At 36.4% G+C, this 19,182-nt stretch overlaps 1 protein-coding gene across 3 annotated transcripts in view; it reads right to left on the bottom strand.

Moving 5' to 3' along the window:
• The window catches only part of WDHD1 (WD repeat and HMG-box DNA binding protein 1), a 108,496-nt gene that overhangs the window by 43,237 nt on the left and 46,077 nt on the right, over positions 1-19,182 (bottom strand). For 2 of the 3 annotated variants that reach the window (XM_077122579.1, XM_077122580.1), the window contains exons 5-8: positions 13,420-13,531; positions 13,181-13,231; positions 10,815-10,910; positions 310-402 (exon numbers count right to left, since the gene is read on the bottom strand). In XM_077122579.1, coding sequence (XP_076978694.1) covers positions 310-402; positions 10,815-10,910; positions 13,181-13,231; positions 13,420-13,531 — 352 coding nt within the window. Of the gene's footprint in view, positions 1-309; positions 403-10,814; positions 10,911-13,180; positions 13,232-13,419; positions 13,532-19,182 lie in introns of those variants that run through there. The other variant, XM_077122581.1, reaches the window with a different exon arrangement.

The following is a 19,182-nucleotide window of genomic DNA, read 5'->3' as shown; positions in this document are numbered from 1 at the left end:
GGAAGAGGGAAAGAGGGAGGGAGGGAGGGAGGGAGAGAGAGAGAGAGAGAGAAAGAGAATAACTTGTCTTAATACTATGCAAAGGTTAAATCTGACTTCTTATAAATTTAAAGGAAATTTTCTTGTCAAATCTCGCAGAAGAGATAGCTATTGTCCAGTTATTGGCCAAATGAAGATTTGTGGAAGACAAGCAAGGCACAACAGGCTGGAGTTCTCCATTATGAATGATATTTAACTGCAACTGTATTGAGACAAGTATGTATTAGATATTCCCTCATAGTGACTGAAAGTATCATTTATAAAACTTACCTGAGAAATGGAATTATCTGAAAGATCAAATTGATTACTCCAAGTTTCTCGTCTATATAGTTTGACAGACTTTTCCACAGGAACTGCTAGTAACTATTTGACAAGAAAACAAAAATTTATGTTAAATTCGATATGAACAGAAAAAGAGCAGAAAATTCATCTAGTTAGCTTATAAAACTTACAGCCAAATCTGTATTTTAATCAGCAACTAATAAGTATAAAAACTCAGAAAATGATTATTTGAAAGTTTTGTAAACAAAGAATAGGTGATGATTACTCTGTTGCTTGCACTGAATAATGGAGCATTTGTAGTTAGTACATTTTATATTACTTCTTAAGGAATCTAGCCCCTTTCAATCTAAAGCAATTCATCTCATTAACTGGTAGGAAACAGAACCAGAATCCTAGGGATAGCTTTTCAAAAAAGAAATTTATCTTTTTACACATTCTCACAAAGTAATAGATTAGTGGAAATAATTAAAACTGTTGTTCTTTCAACATTTATTTTAAAAAGCAAAAATTATTCATACTAAAACAAAGTTAATTTTATTGATTTTCAAATTACTTGGGGAAAACTTTGTTTTCTAAGAAAAGAAAAAAGTACATATTGGATTTCTGTGAACTTAACAATCACTTTTAAGTACACCTTAAAAATTCACATGCCTCAAAAGGTTGTATGTTGAAAAGAAATATTCCATTTCATCCCCAAACTCTATTTCTATCTCTCAAAGGGAAATATAAGCATAGATTATATAACTAAACATATATACATATGATGGACACACATACGTTTCTTAATAACACCAACAGTAGCACTCCACCTATGCCCACTGTTCTATACTTTGATGTTTTTTGCTCAATAATGTATTTTGAAGACTATTCTATTTGAGGATATTCATATTTACCTCATTTTAACAAATGAATACTATTTCACTTTTAAAAATACTGTAATTTTAGTTTCCTAGACCTAACACCTCAAGTGCAAGCAAAGAAATAAGAAATAGATAAATGGAATCCCCTTAAAATTACCTTCTTTCGTGCATCAAAATACTGTCGGTAAAGTAAAAAGGCAGTCTATGCAGTGGAAGATAATATTTGGAAATCATACATAAGATAAGGGTTTAACATCCACTATATATAAAGAGATTCTACAATTCAACAACAAAAATACAAACAACTCAATTTAAAAATGGGCAAAAGACATGAAAAAGGAAATACACACGGCTAAAAGGGACATGAAAAGATGCTCAATTTCACTGGCTATTAGGGGAATGCAAATCAAAATCGCAATGAGATATCATCTCATATCCACTAGAATGGACATTATTTAAAAAAAAAACAGAAAACAGCAAGTGCTGGAGAGGATGAGGAGAGAGAGACACACTTATCCACTGTTGGTGGAAATGTAAAATGGTGTAACCGCTCTGGAAGGCAGTTTGCAATTCCTCAAGAAGCTAAGTATAGAACAACCACATGATCCAGCAATCCCATAACTAGGTATATATTCAGAGAAACTGAAGGCAAGGACACAAATGGACATTTGCACAAGGATATTTATAGCAGCATTATTTACATTTGCCAAGAAATAGAAACAGTCCAAATGTCCATTAATGAACGAGTGGCTAAACAAGCTGTGGTATATGCATACAATGGAGTATTACACAGCTGTAAGACAGAAAAAAGTTACAAAGCATATAATAACGTGGATGAAACTTAAGAACTTTATGTGGAGTGAAATTAGCCAGAAATAAAAGGACAAATACTGTATGGCCTCACTAATATTAATCCGTGAACTTTCAGAGTTAAAATTAAGAATAGGTTATTAGGATATAGAAAGAGAGTAGAAATTGAGCATTTGGTACTGAAGAAGTACAAAATGTGCAACAGGACTAACTGCAAAGACTCAGAAATGGATAGCACAACATTGTCTGATGGTAGCACAATAATATAAGTACACTGAATGAGGATGAATGAGAACATGGTTGAGCGAGAAGGGATGGGGCACGTATGACACCAGAAGGAAAGAATGAGGATAAAGACTGAGACTGTATAACTTAGAAATGCCAAGAATGGACAATGATGGTGATTAAATGTACAAACATAAGAATGTTTTTGTATGAGGAAGAACAAATGAATGTTAACATTGCAAGGTGTTGAAAATGGGATGGTACATAGGAAAAAATATAATCAATGCAAGCTAGGATCTATAGTCAACAGTAACATTGTAATATGCCTCCACTGAACGTAAAATGGCAATATGCCAAAACTAAATGTCAAGAAGAGGGGTATATAAGGGAAGGCTATGGGATTTTTTGAGGAAGAATATGAAATGTCCTCATATAGACTATGATGGTGAAGGCATGGCTGTGTGATTATACTGGGAACTATTGATTTTTTTTTCCTTAGGTTGGACTGTATGATGTACATATAAAACTTTTTAAAAAATGGACAGAGATACAAATACTGCAGAAAATGTAGAGAGAGAGAGATGTACCATTCACTGCTAGGAGATAAGCAGAGTGGTGCAGCCCCCCCCCGGAGGGCAGTGTGGTGGTTCCACAGATCCTACCATATGATCCTACAACCCCACTGTTAGGTATATATTTGGAAGAACTGAGAGTGGGAACACAATGTACATTTGCACACTGCTACTTATGGTAGCAGTGTTCCCAATATGCAATGATGGAGGTGGCTTAAGGGTACATATACTGACTGAGGAATGGAAGGGGGAATTTCAGTGTATATAGCAACGGAACTGCTGAGGGACTGCAATAAGGAATGAAGTTATGAGATATGCAACTGGGTGAATGAACCTTGAGAAAAGTATGTTGAATGAAATGTAAGAAAAAAATGACATATTATCATGCCTCACTCACATGGACTAACTAAAATATACAAACTTGGAAAACTGAAGTCGAGAGCATGGGTTATCTATCAGGTTGGGGCCTATTATAAAGGGTCCTAGATTGTAAGCTCTTACAGCAGTCATATATATTCAGGAGTTGTAACATAATTCTAAATTCTGAGATGCTGAGCTATTTGTGTATAACCTGTAACTTTAAGTATTTGTGTGACAGCTGAGATTCAGAGTTAGAGCTCTGAAGCTATGAAAATCAGTATCACTCCATACAGCAACTGTTAAAAAAAAGTTGAAAAAGTGAGTCAGACTTCAACTAGAGATATGAATGAAACTGATCTAGTAGGACTAAGGTAAATCATTATACAGATAAAGGATGAGATAGTCTATATTTTAAAACTTCAACTCCTGAGTGAAACTGAAGGAAGACATGTTTATTTGGGGCAAAATTTGTATTTTTGGTAGGACATTAACTTAACTTGTATAGTCAGTTTATTTGAACACCATAATTATATGGAATCTTGAATACAGAGTGACATCTTGTTGGTTTGTACAGGTTTATGTGATGCCCTGATATATCTCAGAATAATTTGTGCAGAGAATAAAAAAGTATTTGCCAAGTCTCCTCGGAGGACTGAGAAGAAAAGAGGAAATATTAAAACTCCCCACCTGGGGAATTCCTGATACTCTCACAAGCAGTGGGGACAACCAATTCAAAACACTGAGCCCTCAATCTTGGGGGTTGCCCCTATGAAACTCATTCCTGCAAAAGAGAAGCTAAACCTACGTATAATAATGCCTAAGAGTCACCCCTAGAGAACCTCTTTTGTTGCTCAGATGTGGCCTTCCTAAGCCAACTCTGCAGGTGAACTCACTGCCCTCCCCTCTACATGGGACATGACTCCCAGGGGTGCAAATCTCCCTGATGTGGAACATGACTCCCAGGGATGAACTGGGACCCAGCCTCATGGGATTGAGAAAGCCCTCTTGACCAAAAGGGGGAAGAGAGAAATGAGAGAAAATAAAATTTCGGTGGCTGAGGGATTTCAAACAGAGTTCAGATGTTCTCCTGGAGGTTATTTTTATGTACTATATAGATATTCTTTTTTAGTTTATGGTGTATCGGAGTGGCTAGAGGGAAGGACCTGAAACTTGAACTGCATCCCAGAAGCCTTGATTCTTGAAGACAATTCTGTAACTATACAGCATTTACAATGTGACCATGTATGAAAACCTTGTGGCTGATGCTCCCTCTACCCAGAGTCTGGATACATGAGTAAAAGAATAAGGACAAAATAAATAATTAAATAATGGAGAGGGGGGAACAAGGGGTAGGAAAAAAAGTATTGGGTAGATTGCAATACTAGTGGTCAATGAGAGGGGTAAGAGGTATGGGATGTATGAACTTTTTCTTTTTATTTCTTTTTCTGGAGTGATGCAAATGTTCTTAAAATGATCATGGTGATAAATACACAACTACATGATGATATTGTGAGCCACTGATAGTATACTTCGGATGGACAGTATAGTTCGTGAAGGTATCTCAATAAAAACACATATTAAAAATTTCATAATTAACCAGTATTCAATAAATGAACACTTAGGATGTTTCTAATCTTTTGCTGCTATAAGCAATGGTGCAAATTTTTCATTATTCAGGCCCTGCAGTACAAATGGGTACATATGCTTAAATGATAAATTCTCAGAATATAAATATATATATATATATATATATATGGTCATTTATGCTGATTAAAAACTACCACACCTTCTTCACATAAAGTATAATCAAACTTTTTATATAAAACACTTTCTCAGATCACAAAGGAATGAAGTTAGAAATCAGTAATAGGCAGAGTGTCAGAAAATTCACAAATATATGAAAGTTCAAAACACACTCTTAAACAACCAGTGGGTCGAGAAAGAAATTACAAAAGAAATCAGTAAATATATTGAGGCAAATGAAAATGAAAATACAACATATTAAAATTTACGGGACACAACAAAGGCAGTGCTAAGAGGGAGATTTATTGCTCTAAATGCCTATATCAAAAAAGAAGAGCAAAAAAGGAAGGAATTAATTATTCACTTGGAAGAACTAGACAAAGAACAGCAAATTAACTCCAAAGCAAGCAAAAGAAAAGAAATAATGAAGATTAGAGCAGAAATATATGAAACTGAGAACATGAAAACAATAAAAAAAAATCACCAAAACCAGAAGTTAGTTCTATGAGAATATCAGTAAAATTGATGGAACCTTAGCGAAGTTGACAAAAAGAAGCAGAGAGAGAGAATGCAAATAAATAAAATCAGAAATGGACAAGGAAACATAACCACTGACCCTGCAGAAATAAAGGAATTAATGAGAGGACACTATGAACAACTTTATGCTAATAAACTCGAAAATGCAGATGAAATGGACAACTTCCTAGAAAGGCATGAACAACCAACATTGACTCAAGAAGAAACAGATGACCTCAACAAACCAATCACAAGTAAAGAAACTGAATCAGTCATTAAGACACTCCCCAAAAAGAAAAGTCCAGGACCTGATGACTTCACATATGAATTCTACCAAACATTCAAAAAAGAATTAGTACCAATACTGCTCAAACTCTTCAAAAAAATTGAAGAGGAGGGAAAGCTACCTAACTCATTCTATGAAGCCAACCTCACCCTTATACCAAAGCCAGACAAAGACATTACAAGAAAAGAAAACTACAGACCAATATCTCTAATGAATATAGATGCAAAAATCCTCAACAAAATTCTTGCAAATTGAATCCAGCAGAACATTAAAGGAATTACACATGATGACCAAGTAGGATTCATCCCAGGTATGCAAGGATGGTTCAACATAAAAAAGGCAATTAACGTAACACACCATATCAACAAATCAAAGCAGAAAAACCACATGATCATCTTGATGAATCAAGAAAAGGCATTTGACAAAATTCAATATCCTTTCCTGCTGAAAACACTTCAAAGGATAGAAACAAAAGGGAACTTCCTCAACATGATAAAAGATATTCCCTTTATGAAAAACCTGCAGCTAACATCATCCTCAACGGGGAAAAACTGAAAACTTTCCCCCTAAGATCAGAAACAAGATAATGATGTCCACTATCACTACTATTATTCAACACTGTGTTGGAAGTTCTAGCCAGAGCAATTAGACAAGAAAAAGAAATACAAGCCATCAAAATGGGAAAGAAGAAGTAAAACTCTCACTGTTCGCAGATGATACGATACCATATGTCGAAACCCCCCAAAAATCCACAGCAAAACTACCAGAGCTAATAAATGAGTATAGCAAAGTGGTAGGTTACAGGATCAACACTCAAAAATCTGTAGTGTCTCTATACACTAGCAATAAACAATCTGAGGGGGAAATCAAGAAAAGAATTCCATTTACAATTACAACCAAAAGAATAAAATATTTAGCAATAAATTAAAGAGACAAAAACCTATACAAAGAAAACTGAAGAAACTGTCAAAGGAAATCACAGAAGACCTAAATAAATGGAAGGACATACCATGTTCATGGACTGGAAGACTAAGTATAGTATAGTTCAGTTGTCAATTCTACTTAAATTGATTTACAGATTCAATGCAATACCAATTAAAATCCCAACAACTTACTTTTCAGAAATAGAAAAACCAATAATCAAATGTATCTGGAGGGGGAAGGTGCTACAAGTAGCTAAAAATATCCTGAGAAAGAAAAATGAAGTTGGAGGCCTCACGCTACCTGACTTTAAGGCATATTATGACGCTACAGTGGTCAAAACAGCATGGTACTGGCATAAAGATAGATATACTGATCAATGGAATTGAACAGAGTGTTCAGATATAGACCCTCTCATCTATGGACAATTGATCTTTGATAAGGCAGTCAAGCCAACTCACCTAGGACAGAACAGTCTCTTCAATAAACGGTGCCTAGAGAACTGGATATCTACATGCAAGAGAATGAAAGAGGATCCATATCTCACATCCTATACAAAAATTAACTCAAAATGGATCAAAGACCCAAACATCAGACATAAGACCATAAAACTTTTAGAAGAAAATGTAGGGAAATATCTTATAAATCTTATAATCGGAGTCAGTTTCCTAGACCTTACACCCAAAGTACGAGCACTGAAGAAAGAAAGAAAGAAATGGGAACTCCTCAAAATTAAACACTTTTGTGCATCAAAGAACTTTATCAAGAAAGTAAAAAGACAGCCTACACAATGGGAGACAATATTTGGAAACAATATATCAGATAAAGGTCTAGTATCCAGAATTCATAAAGAGATTGTTCAACTCAACAACAAAAAGAGAGACAATCCAATTACAAAATGGGAAAAAGACTTGAACAGACAACTCTCAGAAGAGGAAATACAAATGGCCAAAAGGCACATGAAAAGATGCTCAATTCCCTGGCTATTAGAGAAATGCAAATCAAAACCACAGTGAGATATCATCTCACACCCACCAGAATGGCCATTATCAATAAAACAGAAAATGACAAATGCTGGAGAGGATGTAGAGAAAGAGGCACACTTATTCACTGTTGGTGGGAATGTCAAATGGTACAACCGCTGTGGAAGGCAGTTTGGCGGTTCCTCAGGAAGCTAATATAGAATTGCCATATGACCCGGCAATACCATTGTTAGGTATCGACTCAGAGGACATGAGGGCAAGGACACAAACAGACATTTGCACACCAATGTTTACAGCAGCATTATTTACAATTGCGAAGAAATGGAAACAGCCAAAGTGTCCATCATCAGAAGAGTGGTTAAACAAACTGTGGTATATACATACGATGGAATATTATGCAGCTGTAAGACAGAATAAAGTTATGAAGTATGTAACAACATGGATGGATCTTAAGGACATTATGCCGAGTGAGATTAGACAGAAACAAAAGGACAAATACTGTATGGTCTCACTGATACGAACTGACATTAGTGAATAAACTTGGAGAATGTCATTGGTAACAGAGACCATCAGGAAATAGAAATAGGGTAAGATATTGGGTAATTGGAGCTGAAGGGATACAAATTGTACAATAGGACTGATTGTAAAAAAATCAGAAATGGATAGCACAACACTACCTAACTGTAATACAATTATGTTAGAACACTGAATGCAGCTGAATGGGAGAATGATAGTGAGAGGAGGCCTGGGGCTCAAATGAAATCAGAAGGAAAAATACATGATGAAAACTGAGATGGTATAATCTAGCAATGCCTAGAGTGTATAATGATAGTGACTAAATGTGCAAATTTAAAAATGTTTTTGAATGAGGAAGAACAAAGGAATGTCAATAATGCAGGGTGTTGAAAATAGATGGTAATTAATATTTTAAAACTTTAACTTAACTGTGAGACTAAAGCAAAAAATGCTTACTTGGTACAAAATTTATATATTGACTAGTGCATTTCCTAATATAACTTATGAAGACAGCTTAATTGAACACCATAAGTACATGGAATCTTGAGTAGGACATGAGATTTTGTTGGTTTGTCCAGAGTGATACTCCGCTAAATCCCAGAGTGATTTGAACAGCGAATAAAAAAGCATTTGCAAAGTCCCCTTGGGGGAATGGTGAGAAAGGGGGAAATTCAACTTCCCCAAGTGGAGAAGTCTTTTTTTTTTTTTAAATACCAAAAAAACACCAAAGAAATACAGACATCTTTATTTTGATCATTCCATTCTACATATACAATCAGTAATTCACAATATCATCACATAGTTGCATATTTATCATCATGATCATTTCTTAGAACATTTGCATCTCTTCAGAAAAAGAAATAAAATGAAAACAGAAAAAAATTTATACATACCATACCCCTTACCCCTCCCTTTCACTGATCACTAGCATTTCCATCTACTAAATTTATTTTAAAATTTGTTCCCCCTATTATTTATTTTTATTCCATATGTTCTACTCATCTGTTGACAAGGTAGATAAAAAGAGCATCAGACACAAGGTTTTCACAATCACACAGTCACACTGTGAATGCTATATCATCATACAATCATCTTCAAGAAACATGGCTATTGGAACACAGCTCTACATTTTCAGGCAATTCCCTCCAGTCTCTCCATTGCATCTTGAATAACAAGGTGATATCCACTTAATGCGTAAGAATAACCTCCAGGATAACCTCTCGACTTGTTTGCAATCTCTCAGCCATTGACACTTTGTCTCATTTCACTCTTTCCCTTTTGGTGGAGAAGGTTTTCTCAATCCCTTGATGCTGAGTCTCAGCTCATCCAAGTGGAGAAGTCTTTATATTCTCACAAGCAGTGGGGACAACCAAAGCAATAGGCTGAGGCCCCAAACTTGAGGTTTGTTCATATGAAACTTAACCCTGCAAAGGATAGGCTAAGCCTACTTAAACTTAGACCTAAGAATCACCCCCAAGAGAACCTCTTCTGTTGCTCAGATATGGCCTCTCTCTCTCAGTCAACACAACAAGCAAACTCACCACCCTCCCCTTCTCTATGTGGGACATGACTCCCAGGGGTATGGACCTTCCTGGCAACATGGGACAGAAGTCCCAGAATAAGTTGGAACTCAGCATTAAGGGATTGAGAAAACCTTCTCGACAAATAGGGGGAAGAGAGAAATGAGACAAAATAAAGTATCAATGGCTGAGAGACTTCAAACAGAGTTGAGAGGTTATCCTGGAGGTTATTCTCATGCATTATATAGATATCTGTTTAGTTAAGGTGTAATGGAGAGGCGGGAGGGAACTGCCTGCAAATGCAGAACAGTGTTCCAGTGCCATGTTTCCTGAAGATGATTGGATAATGATATAGCTTTCACAATGTGTCTGTGTTGTTGCAAAAACCTTGCATCTGATGCTCCTTTTATCTATCTTATCGACAGACAAGTAAAACATATGGTTTAAAAATAAGTAAATAATAGGGGGAACAAATGTTAAATTAAGTAGACTGAAATGCTAGTGATCAATGAAAGGGAGGGGCAAGGGTTATGGTATACATGAATATTTTTCTGTTTTCTTTTTATTCCTTTTTCTGAATTGATGCAAATGTTCTAACAAATGATCATGATGATGAATATACAACTATGTGATGGTACTGTGAGTTATGGATTATATAACAAGAACAGAATGATCATATGGTAAGAATGTGTTTGTACATGGTTATGTATTATAAATAAAAAAATAATTTAAAAAAGATTTATCAGTTTTGTATATTAATTTTACTTCTAACTATCTCACTGAATTTTCTTATTATTTGGAATAGTTTTTTTCCCCAGTTGATTTTCTTGGGGTGTCCCTGTATAAAAGTCTTCAATTTGCAAATAATGTGTGTTCTCCTTCCTCCAAACAACCTCTCTTTCTGTTGTCTAACTGCATCAGCTAGTATCTGTTTCTGCACTTCTACTAACCATGAACACAAAGAAAAATATAAAATTCATTCATTTATGCAAAATACACACTTCAAAAAGTATAAAAAGTTGAAATGTTTCTTGAAGAATTTAGATATTAATTAGGTGGCTTGGACTCTAAGATTTATAATCCAAATGAAATATTTAAAATTTTAAAAACTATTCTAGTTAAAGTTGAGAAAGACTAAAACAAATAATTAAAAGAAAGATTGAAGAATAAGGGTGACTTACCTTACCACTTTTGGGCTGCCAGGAAAGTCTGCAGATTGATTTTGCATTTATCACATCATTGCATTTTTGTAGCAGTGGCCAACTAATAGCACATGTCTTATTTAAAAAAAAATAAGAAAAAGAAAATTTATTTTCTTTTATGAAAATCCGCCCCCCCCCCCTCCCAACATATGCATAACCTGGTCTGAAAGTTGCATTGCCACAGCTACATTTGGAACTGCATGAAAGAGGCCCTGAGCGGGGTGAAGTTTAGACTGAATTGGTTTGATGTTGCATCCCCCCACCCCACCACCTCCACCTCAACTGTTCTTCCTGGGCATTCTTTCAGAGAAAGGATTCATGTTTTTCTTCATTAGATAGTGACTTACAAGCAAGCTGACTTCTCCCCTGGCATGCTCCGACACGAATGGACAAAGGAAACTCCATGGCTTGGGAGAGGGATTTACTAATTTTCTTTCTTACAAAAACTGATTTCTTCCATAAATGTTTTTACTTCAGAGGACTAGGACCACTTTGTTTCGGGCACTTCTGCTGAAAATTTGTCTCATTTAAGAGACAACTAGGATCTTTACCTTATGTATGAATTTATATAATTTTCATTTTGGATAGGGATAAACTTGTGCTTCCAATAAAAGCCCAGAATTTCATCTGGTTCTTCAGAGCACTGTGTTTATCTTGCTGTGGCCCTGAAAAAGTTTTGCTTAAAGATCCTGGAATGGCAAGTTATTTGCCTTTCCTGAAAAGAGAACATACAAAACCTGACCATTTTTAAGACCTTCATCCATGGAAACCACTAAACAGGAGGATGCAGTGGGATGGAGGGGAACAGGACACAACGGGAGAAAGGAGTTGGTCTGGCTTCTGGTCTGACTTCCTAACACCCCTTCAGTTATAAATGTATTTCAGCCCTATTTACAAACAAATACTTTTCTGCCTCTGCCAAGCCCCTTCCCCATAGAACATTACCCTGAATTGCCCATCACCCTTTGGTCTGGGTCCATGTGGGAGGAGCACTGTGCTTTGGGTGACTCCTGGGCATAGCACCTTTCCTTTCTGTCATCATTGCCTGTTGAAGGCTGGAGCTGCTCTGAGAGCAGCTCGGTTCTGGATGATTATATTTGGTTTTATTTTCATAACATAATGAAAATATGGATCACCATTCTCCCTATCCCTTCTTGCCTCCATTTCTCCTAAATATGTACAATAACCATACAAACACTGCTACAAACTTTATGCAGTTTTTGGATCAAATAGCATGAGGAGATGGGAAACCATCAAAAATTCTCCTATGCTTTGTATATTCAAAAGTGGGGGGTGGAGGAGAGGGATAGTTAAATTGTTTACAAAACTTTAATGTACCTCAGAACTTCTGCCAGTGTGGAGGAAAATAAAAAAGAACTTAAAACCTGGTTGTATTCCGGGGGGGGGGGGGGGGGGGGGGGGGGAAATATATATATATATATATGTAGAGGTGAGTAAATTAATAAGTGATTCCTTCAAATCAATATATATCACAGGAAAAAAGTAACATAATTCTCTTTAACATGATCATAATATTTGACTTACATAAAGTTATATTAAGTCCTTCAAAGGTATGAAGGGCACAAATCTTAAATAACTAAACTAACATGAGTATTTCCTGTGTAGAATAAGCAAACAATATACTTAAACTTATATACTTATATATACAATATACTTATATACTTAAATAACCTTAAAAAGAAAAAAAAACAAAATATTAAGACCTTATACTACCTAAAAAAACAAACTTGAAACAACTACTACAAAATGTCAAGGTGTCAAAGTGAGCCCTTTCAAACAGTTCAAGAATGAGGACACTGAGGCATATCTGTGGGGGATATTTTTTTCACCAACCACATTCTCTAGTAATAAAAAGTCTTCTCTGATCACTTCAGGAAGAACCGTTTCCTCTGCTGGAAAGCACTTCCTGGAGCATAACATTCTTCATACCACCTTTAAAATCTTTCCCAGGCTGGGTTAAAATAAGTTATATAAGCAATTTTCCAAATCAAGTGTGGTCCATGTCTTATTTTATTTTTGTATCCCCAACATGTAACATAAGACCCAACATATAGTAGGTACTTCATAAATAAATAATGATTGAATTGTTCCCATTGATTTTAAAACCTTAAAGTGAAATATAAATTTATCATTTTCCTTTGATTGGAATAAATTTCTTTTGCAATAGATTTTATTGAATTTGATCACAAAAATAGTATTTAATGCTAACAAAGAAACAAAGTATAAAGAAAAACAAATAACAATTTGGCCCAATAATGCAATATGTAATACCCAATATATGTAGGAAACAGGCAAAAGTTTTAAATTCAAGATGATGAGTATACCTGATCTGATATTTGCCACACTCTGACAGATCCATCACAACTAGCTGATGCCTGCAGGAATAAACAATAGATTTCTCTATAGTTATAGCCATAACATAATGAAGAAGACTGGATCAATAAATGAAATAGTCCTGTATTGACTGTGAAATTTTGATTAATTCTCTCACAATTTTAAAAACATTGTTTTTTTTAAAATTTTTTAAATTTAAAAAGCAGCAAGATAAGGAGGAAATGATTACCAGAAAAATGTCCTTAGGATCAAAGGAAAGACTTAAAACAGGGGCATCATGTCCTCGAAAAGTTTTCTGTTGGCTACTATCCATCACATCCACCACTTTGACAATAAAATCACTGTGAACAACAGGAATAATGCACATGAATAAATGCAAATACAAAAGCCTCTCCTAAAAGCTATGCTACAAATATTTCAAAATGACAAGAGTAAATCTCATAATTTCTTCATAGCAATTTGTAAAATCTGACTGCTGAACTTAATTATTTTTTAGTTTTACTCCATTAATAGGCAGCTGAAAACACAAATCAATTTCCCATTATGTGATAACATCTTCAAAAACTATTGTACAATAGTATAAACAAGATAATTACATTGCTGTAATGCACTCTGTTCACCTTTTCCTGACCTTAGCTTAGCTGTTTATGTGAGTGTGTGTATTTAGTTCTGTAAAACTTTATCACGTGTAGGTTTGTGCATCCACACTACAGTCAAGATAAAGAACTGTTCTACTACCCTAAAGATTCTGTGTTTTGCCCTTTTATAACCACCACCATCTCCCTCTTGAACCCCTCTCACCCATCCCTAACTCCTGGCAGGTTGGAAACTATTCTCCATTTCTAAAATGTTCTCATTGAAAAAATATTATATGAACGGAATCATATAGTATATAACTTTTTGGAAGTGCGTTTATCACTCAGCATAATTCCCTGGAGATTCACCCAAGTTTTTATGTATATCAATAATTTGTTCCTTTTATTGCTCAGTAATATTCTGTGGTGTGGTTGTACCACAGTTTGTTTAGACATTCACCCACCAAAGAACATCTATGTCCAGTTTTTGACTGGTATGAATAATGCTGCTATAATATTTGTTTAGGGAAAAAAACAAGATTTCCCATTATGTTAAAATACAAGCAACCTTCTTGGTGATTTCCTTAGTTTATTTTAAGCTTCTATTATATGGTAATCTAGTTATACCCACAACCATTTTGGAAAGTATATTGTACTATGCCTTTCACTTCCCGTCAGCAACTTGACCAATTACATTTATTTAATGAAAAATAAGCATCAAAGAAAATAGCAAAACCTTGTTTATACAGTATAGGTTCTACCTAAAGTGATTTTAAAATTTTTCTATCAATCACCTTTCCCCCAGTCCTTTTCAGCATTTGCTAAACAAGTTATCTGCAAAGCCATGTCAATTCAAACAGAACACAACTTTGTTCTCAAGGACTTTTATGAGATAGAAGACTTCAATACAAAAACAAAGTGACTGAGACTTCCGGGCCAAGATGGCAGCTTAGCAATGTGCGTGTTTTAGTTTATCCTCCAGAACAACTGCTGAATAACCAGAAACAATACAGAACAGCTCCTGGGGCCACGTCAGTGACCGGACACACAACATACCCCAGTCTGGACCAGCTGGACCGTCTGCGAGACCCCCCAGAATTGTGAGCTCCCAAGCCGTGGCGGCCAGCACCCCTCCCCTACAGGCTGCTTCCCAGAGGGGAAAGGAAAGAGACTTTACCAGCAGTAGGGGCTGAGCCCAACCAAACGCCAATTGCAGAATTAATTAACAAATTCTGACTACGAAAATAGGCCCCTAGCTCAGATGAACCTGGTCAAAGTGGAGGTCACTCATTTTTGCCCTGGCGCCAAGGGGGTAGGGCTGACAGGAAAAAGAAAAAAGAAGGAAGCAGAGGTTTTTGTGGCTGTGTTTCCACAAAGGTTTCACTGCCTTTGGATTCAGTGGCAGGACTTCTCAGGCTGCAACAGCCCCAGGCATAGGCAGAAACAAGTTCGTTTGAGGGCTTGTCTGGAGCCTGTGCCTTCCCCAGGAGAGGGGTGAAGCCCAACTCAGGTGGAATCCCTTCCTCAAGGAATTCAGACCCCAGGGCTTGGTAATTTGAAGCCATCAAAACCAGCCTACAACTTCTCCTCTGTCTCCACCATGCCCCCGGCAGGGAGGGTCTGCCAAAGTTAAAGGTACCACATCATCTTATGCTGGTGGGACCTGCAGGCAGACAAGAGCCACATACTGGGCAGGATAAGAAAAACAGAGTCCAGAGACTTCACAGGAAAGTCTTTTAATCTGCTGGGTCTCACCCTCAGGGAAAACCGATGCAGGTGACTCTTTCCTCCTCACAGGAGGCCAGTTTGGTCTGGGAAAATCTGGCTGGGGTCTATAATACGTAAGCAGACCCTCCTAAGGGTTGGAGGGAAAAGGCACCATACAAGCAGGGCAAGAAACAAGAAAACAAGAACTGAAAAATTCTCCTGTGTTAAACAAAACCTAAGCTAGAGGTCCAGAAAAAGCTGAAGTGAATATCAAATAACAGAGAGACAACAAATTCATCCAGCAAGAAAACACTAGGAAAAGAAGTGAAAGCAATCTCCAAAATAAACTAACTAAGGTAATTAAATGCCTAGACGCCAGCAAAACATAACAAATAACACTAGGAAAATTGAAGATATGGTCCAGTCAAAGGAACAAACCAAAAATTCAAATGACATACAGGAGCTGAAACAATTAATTCAGAATATATGAATAGACATGGAAAACCTCATCAGAAACCAAATCAATGAATTCAGGAAAGATATAAAGAAGGCAAGGAATGAACAAAAGGAAGAAATCTAAAGTCTGAAAAAATAAATCACAGAACTTATGGAATGAAAGGCACAGTAGAAGAGATGAAAAAAACAGTGGAAACCTACAGTAGTAGATTTTGAGAGGCAGAACATAGGATTAGTGAACTGGAGGATGGAACATATGAAATCCGACAAGAAAAAGAAAATATAGGAAAAAAATGGAAAAATATGAGCAGGGACTCAGGGAATTGAAAGACAATATGAAGCGCACAAATATACGTGTTGTGGGTGTCCCAGAAAGAGAAGAGAAGGAAAAAAGAGAGAAAAACTAATGGAGGAAATTATCACTGAAAATGTCCCAACTCTTATGAAAGACTTAAAATTACAGATCCAAGAAATGCAGCATACCCCAAAGAGAATAGATCCAAATAGATGTACTCCAAGGCACTTACTAGTCAGAATGTCAGAGGTCAAAGAGAAAGAGAGAATCTTGAAAGCAGCAAGAGAAAAGCAATCCATCACATACAAGGGAAGCCCAATAAGACTATGTGTAGATTTCTCAGCAAAAACCATGGAGGCGAGAAGACAGTGGGGTGATATATTTAAATTATTAAAAGAGAAAAACTGCCAACCAAGAATTCTATATCCAGCAAAATTGTCCTTCAAAAATGAGGGAGAAATTAAAACATTTTCAGACAAAATATCACTAAGAGAATTTGTGACCAAGAGACCAGCTCTGCAAGAAATACTAAAGGGAGCACTAGAGACAGATACGAAGGCAGAAGAGAGAGGTGTGGAGAAGAGTGTAGAAAGGAAGACTATGAGTAAAGGTAAAAAGAAGGAAAATTAGAAGGACATATAAAAGCCAAAAGGCAAAATGGTACAGGAGGGTACTGCCTGGGCAGTAATAACACTGAATGTCGATGGATTAAGCTTCCCAATCGTGGGACATGCACTGGCAGAATGGATTAGGGAACGGGACCCATCTATATGCTGTCTCTACTCAAAGGACATGAGGGCAAGGACATAAATGAACATTTGTACACCAATGTTTATAGCAGCATTATTTACAATTACCAAGAGATGAAAACAGCCAAAATGTCCATCAACAGACAAGTGGCTAAACAAACTGTGGTATATACATACGATGGAATATTATGCAGCTGTAAGACAGAATAAAGTTATGAAGTATGTAACAACATGGATGGACCTTAAGGACATTATGCTGAGTGAGATTAGTCAGAAACAAAAGGACAAATACTATATGGTCTCACTGATATGAACTGACATTAGTGAATAAACTTGGAGAATTTCGTTGGTAACAGAGACCATCAGGAGATAGAAATAGGGTAAGATATTGGGTCACTGGAGCTGAAGGGATACAGATTGTGCAACAGGACTGAATGTAAAAACTCAGAAAGGGACAGCACAATACTACCTAACTGTAATACAATATGTTAAAACACTGAATGAAGCTGAATGTGAGAATGATAGAGGGAGGAGGGCTGGGGGCACAAATGAAATCAGAAAGAAAGATAGACGATAAAAACTGAGAGGGTATAATCTAGGATTGCCTAGAGTGTATGACAGTGACTAAATGTACAAATTAAAAACCATTTTTGGGGCGGGCCGCGGTGGCTCAGCGGGCAAAGTGCTTGCCTGCTATGCCGGAGGACCTCGGTTCGATTCCCGGCCCCAGCCCATGTAACGAAAACGGAGAAACAAAATACAATAAAACAAGAAAATGTTTAAAAGATGTTTCCCTTTCTTCCTCTCTTCCTTCCTTCTATCCTTCCTTCCTTCTCTCTGTCTTTCCTTTAAAAAAAAAAAAAAAAAAAAAAAAAAAAAAAAAAAAAAACCATTTTTGCATGAGTGTGCTGGTTTGAAAGGAAGTATGCCCCCTAGAAAAGCCATGTTTTAATCAAAATATCATTTCATAAAGGTAGAATAATCTCTATTCAATACTGTATGTTTGAACCTGTGATTGGATCATCTCCCTTGATGATGTGATTTAGTCAAGGATGGCTGTTAAACTGGATTAGGGGATGACATGTCTCCACCCATTTCGGTGGGTCTTGATTGGTTTATTGGAGTCCTATAAAAGAGGAAGTATTTTGGAGAATGAGAGATTCAGAGAGCAGAATGACATAGCCATGAGAAGCAGAGTCCACCAGCCAGCGACCTTTGGAGATGAAGAAGGAAAATGCTTCCCGGGGAGCTTCATGAAACCGGAAGCCAGGAGAGAAAGCTAGCAGATGATGCTGTATTCACCATATGCCCTTCCAGCCAAGAGAGAAGCCCTGACTGTGTTCGCCATGTGCCTTCTCATTTGAGAGAGAAACCCTGAACTTCATTGGCCTTCTTGAACCAAGGTATCTTTCCCTGGATGCCTCAGATTGGACATTTCTATAGACTTGTTTTAATTGGGACATTTGCTTGGCCTTAGAACTGTTAACTAGCAACTCATTAAATTCCCCTCTTTAAAAGCCATTCCATTTCTGGTATATTGCATTCCGGTAGCTAGCAAACTAGAACAATGAGGAAGAACAAAGGAACGTCAATATTGAAGGGTGTTGAAAATAGATGGCAATTCATATTTTAAAACTTTAACTTATGTGTAAGACTAAAGCAAAAAATTGTTTATTTGGTACAAGATTTTTAAAGATATAAAGTAACATTATCAAGTACCGTTGGAAGCACTGACATAGGAATAGACACTGATGGCTCCAGCAACTTAGTTTATAATGCAGGTAACATGATGTCTATGAAGAAAAATGACGAATCATATAATAAATGATATTGGGACAACTGCTATTGGTACAAATTTTAAAAATGTTTTTGCATGAGGAAGAAAGAACATCATTACTGCAAGGTACTGAAAATAGACGTTAATTAATATTTTAAAATTTCAACTTATGTGTGAGACTAAAGTAAAAAATGTTTATTTGGTACAAAATTTATATTTTGACTGGTGCATTTCCTAATATAACTTATGTAGATAGCTTGGTTGAACAACATAAATACATGGAACCTTGGGTAGGACATGAGATTTTGTTGATTTGTCCAGAGTGATGCCCCGATGAATCCCAGAGTGATTTGATCAGTGAGCGGAAAAGTATTTGCAAAGTCCCCTTTGGGGAATGGTGAGAACGGGGGAAAATTCAACCTCCCCAAGTTGA

Source organism: Tamandua tetradactyla, chromosome 12, assembly GCF_023851605.1.
Source record: "Tamandua tetradactyla isolate mTamTet1 chromosome 12, mTamTet1.pri, whole genome shotgun sequence".
NCBI lineage: Eukaryota > Metazoa > Chordata > Mammalia > Pilosa > Myrmecophagidae > Tamandua > Tamandua tetradactyla.
The sequence above is the reverse complement of the archived record's forward strand: the minus strand, read 5'-3'. Positions and strand labels throughout refer to the sequence as shown.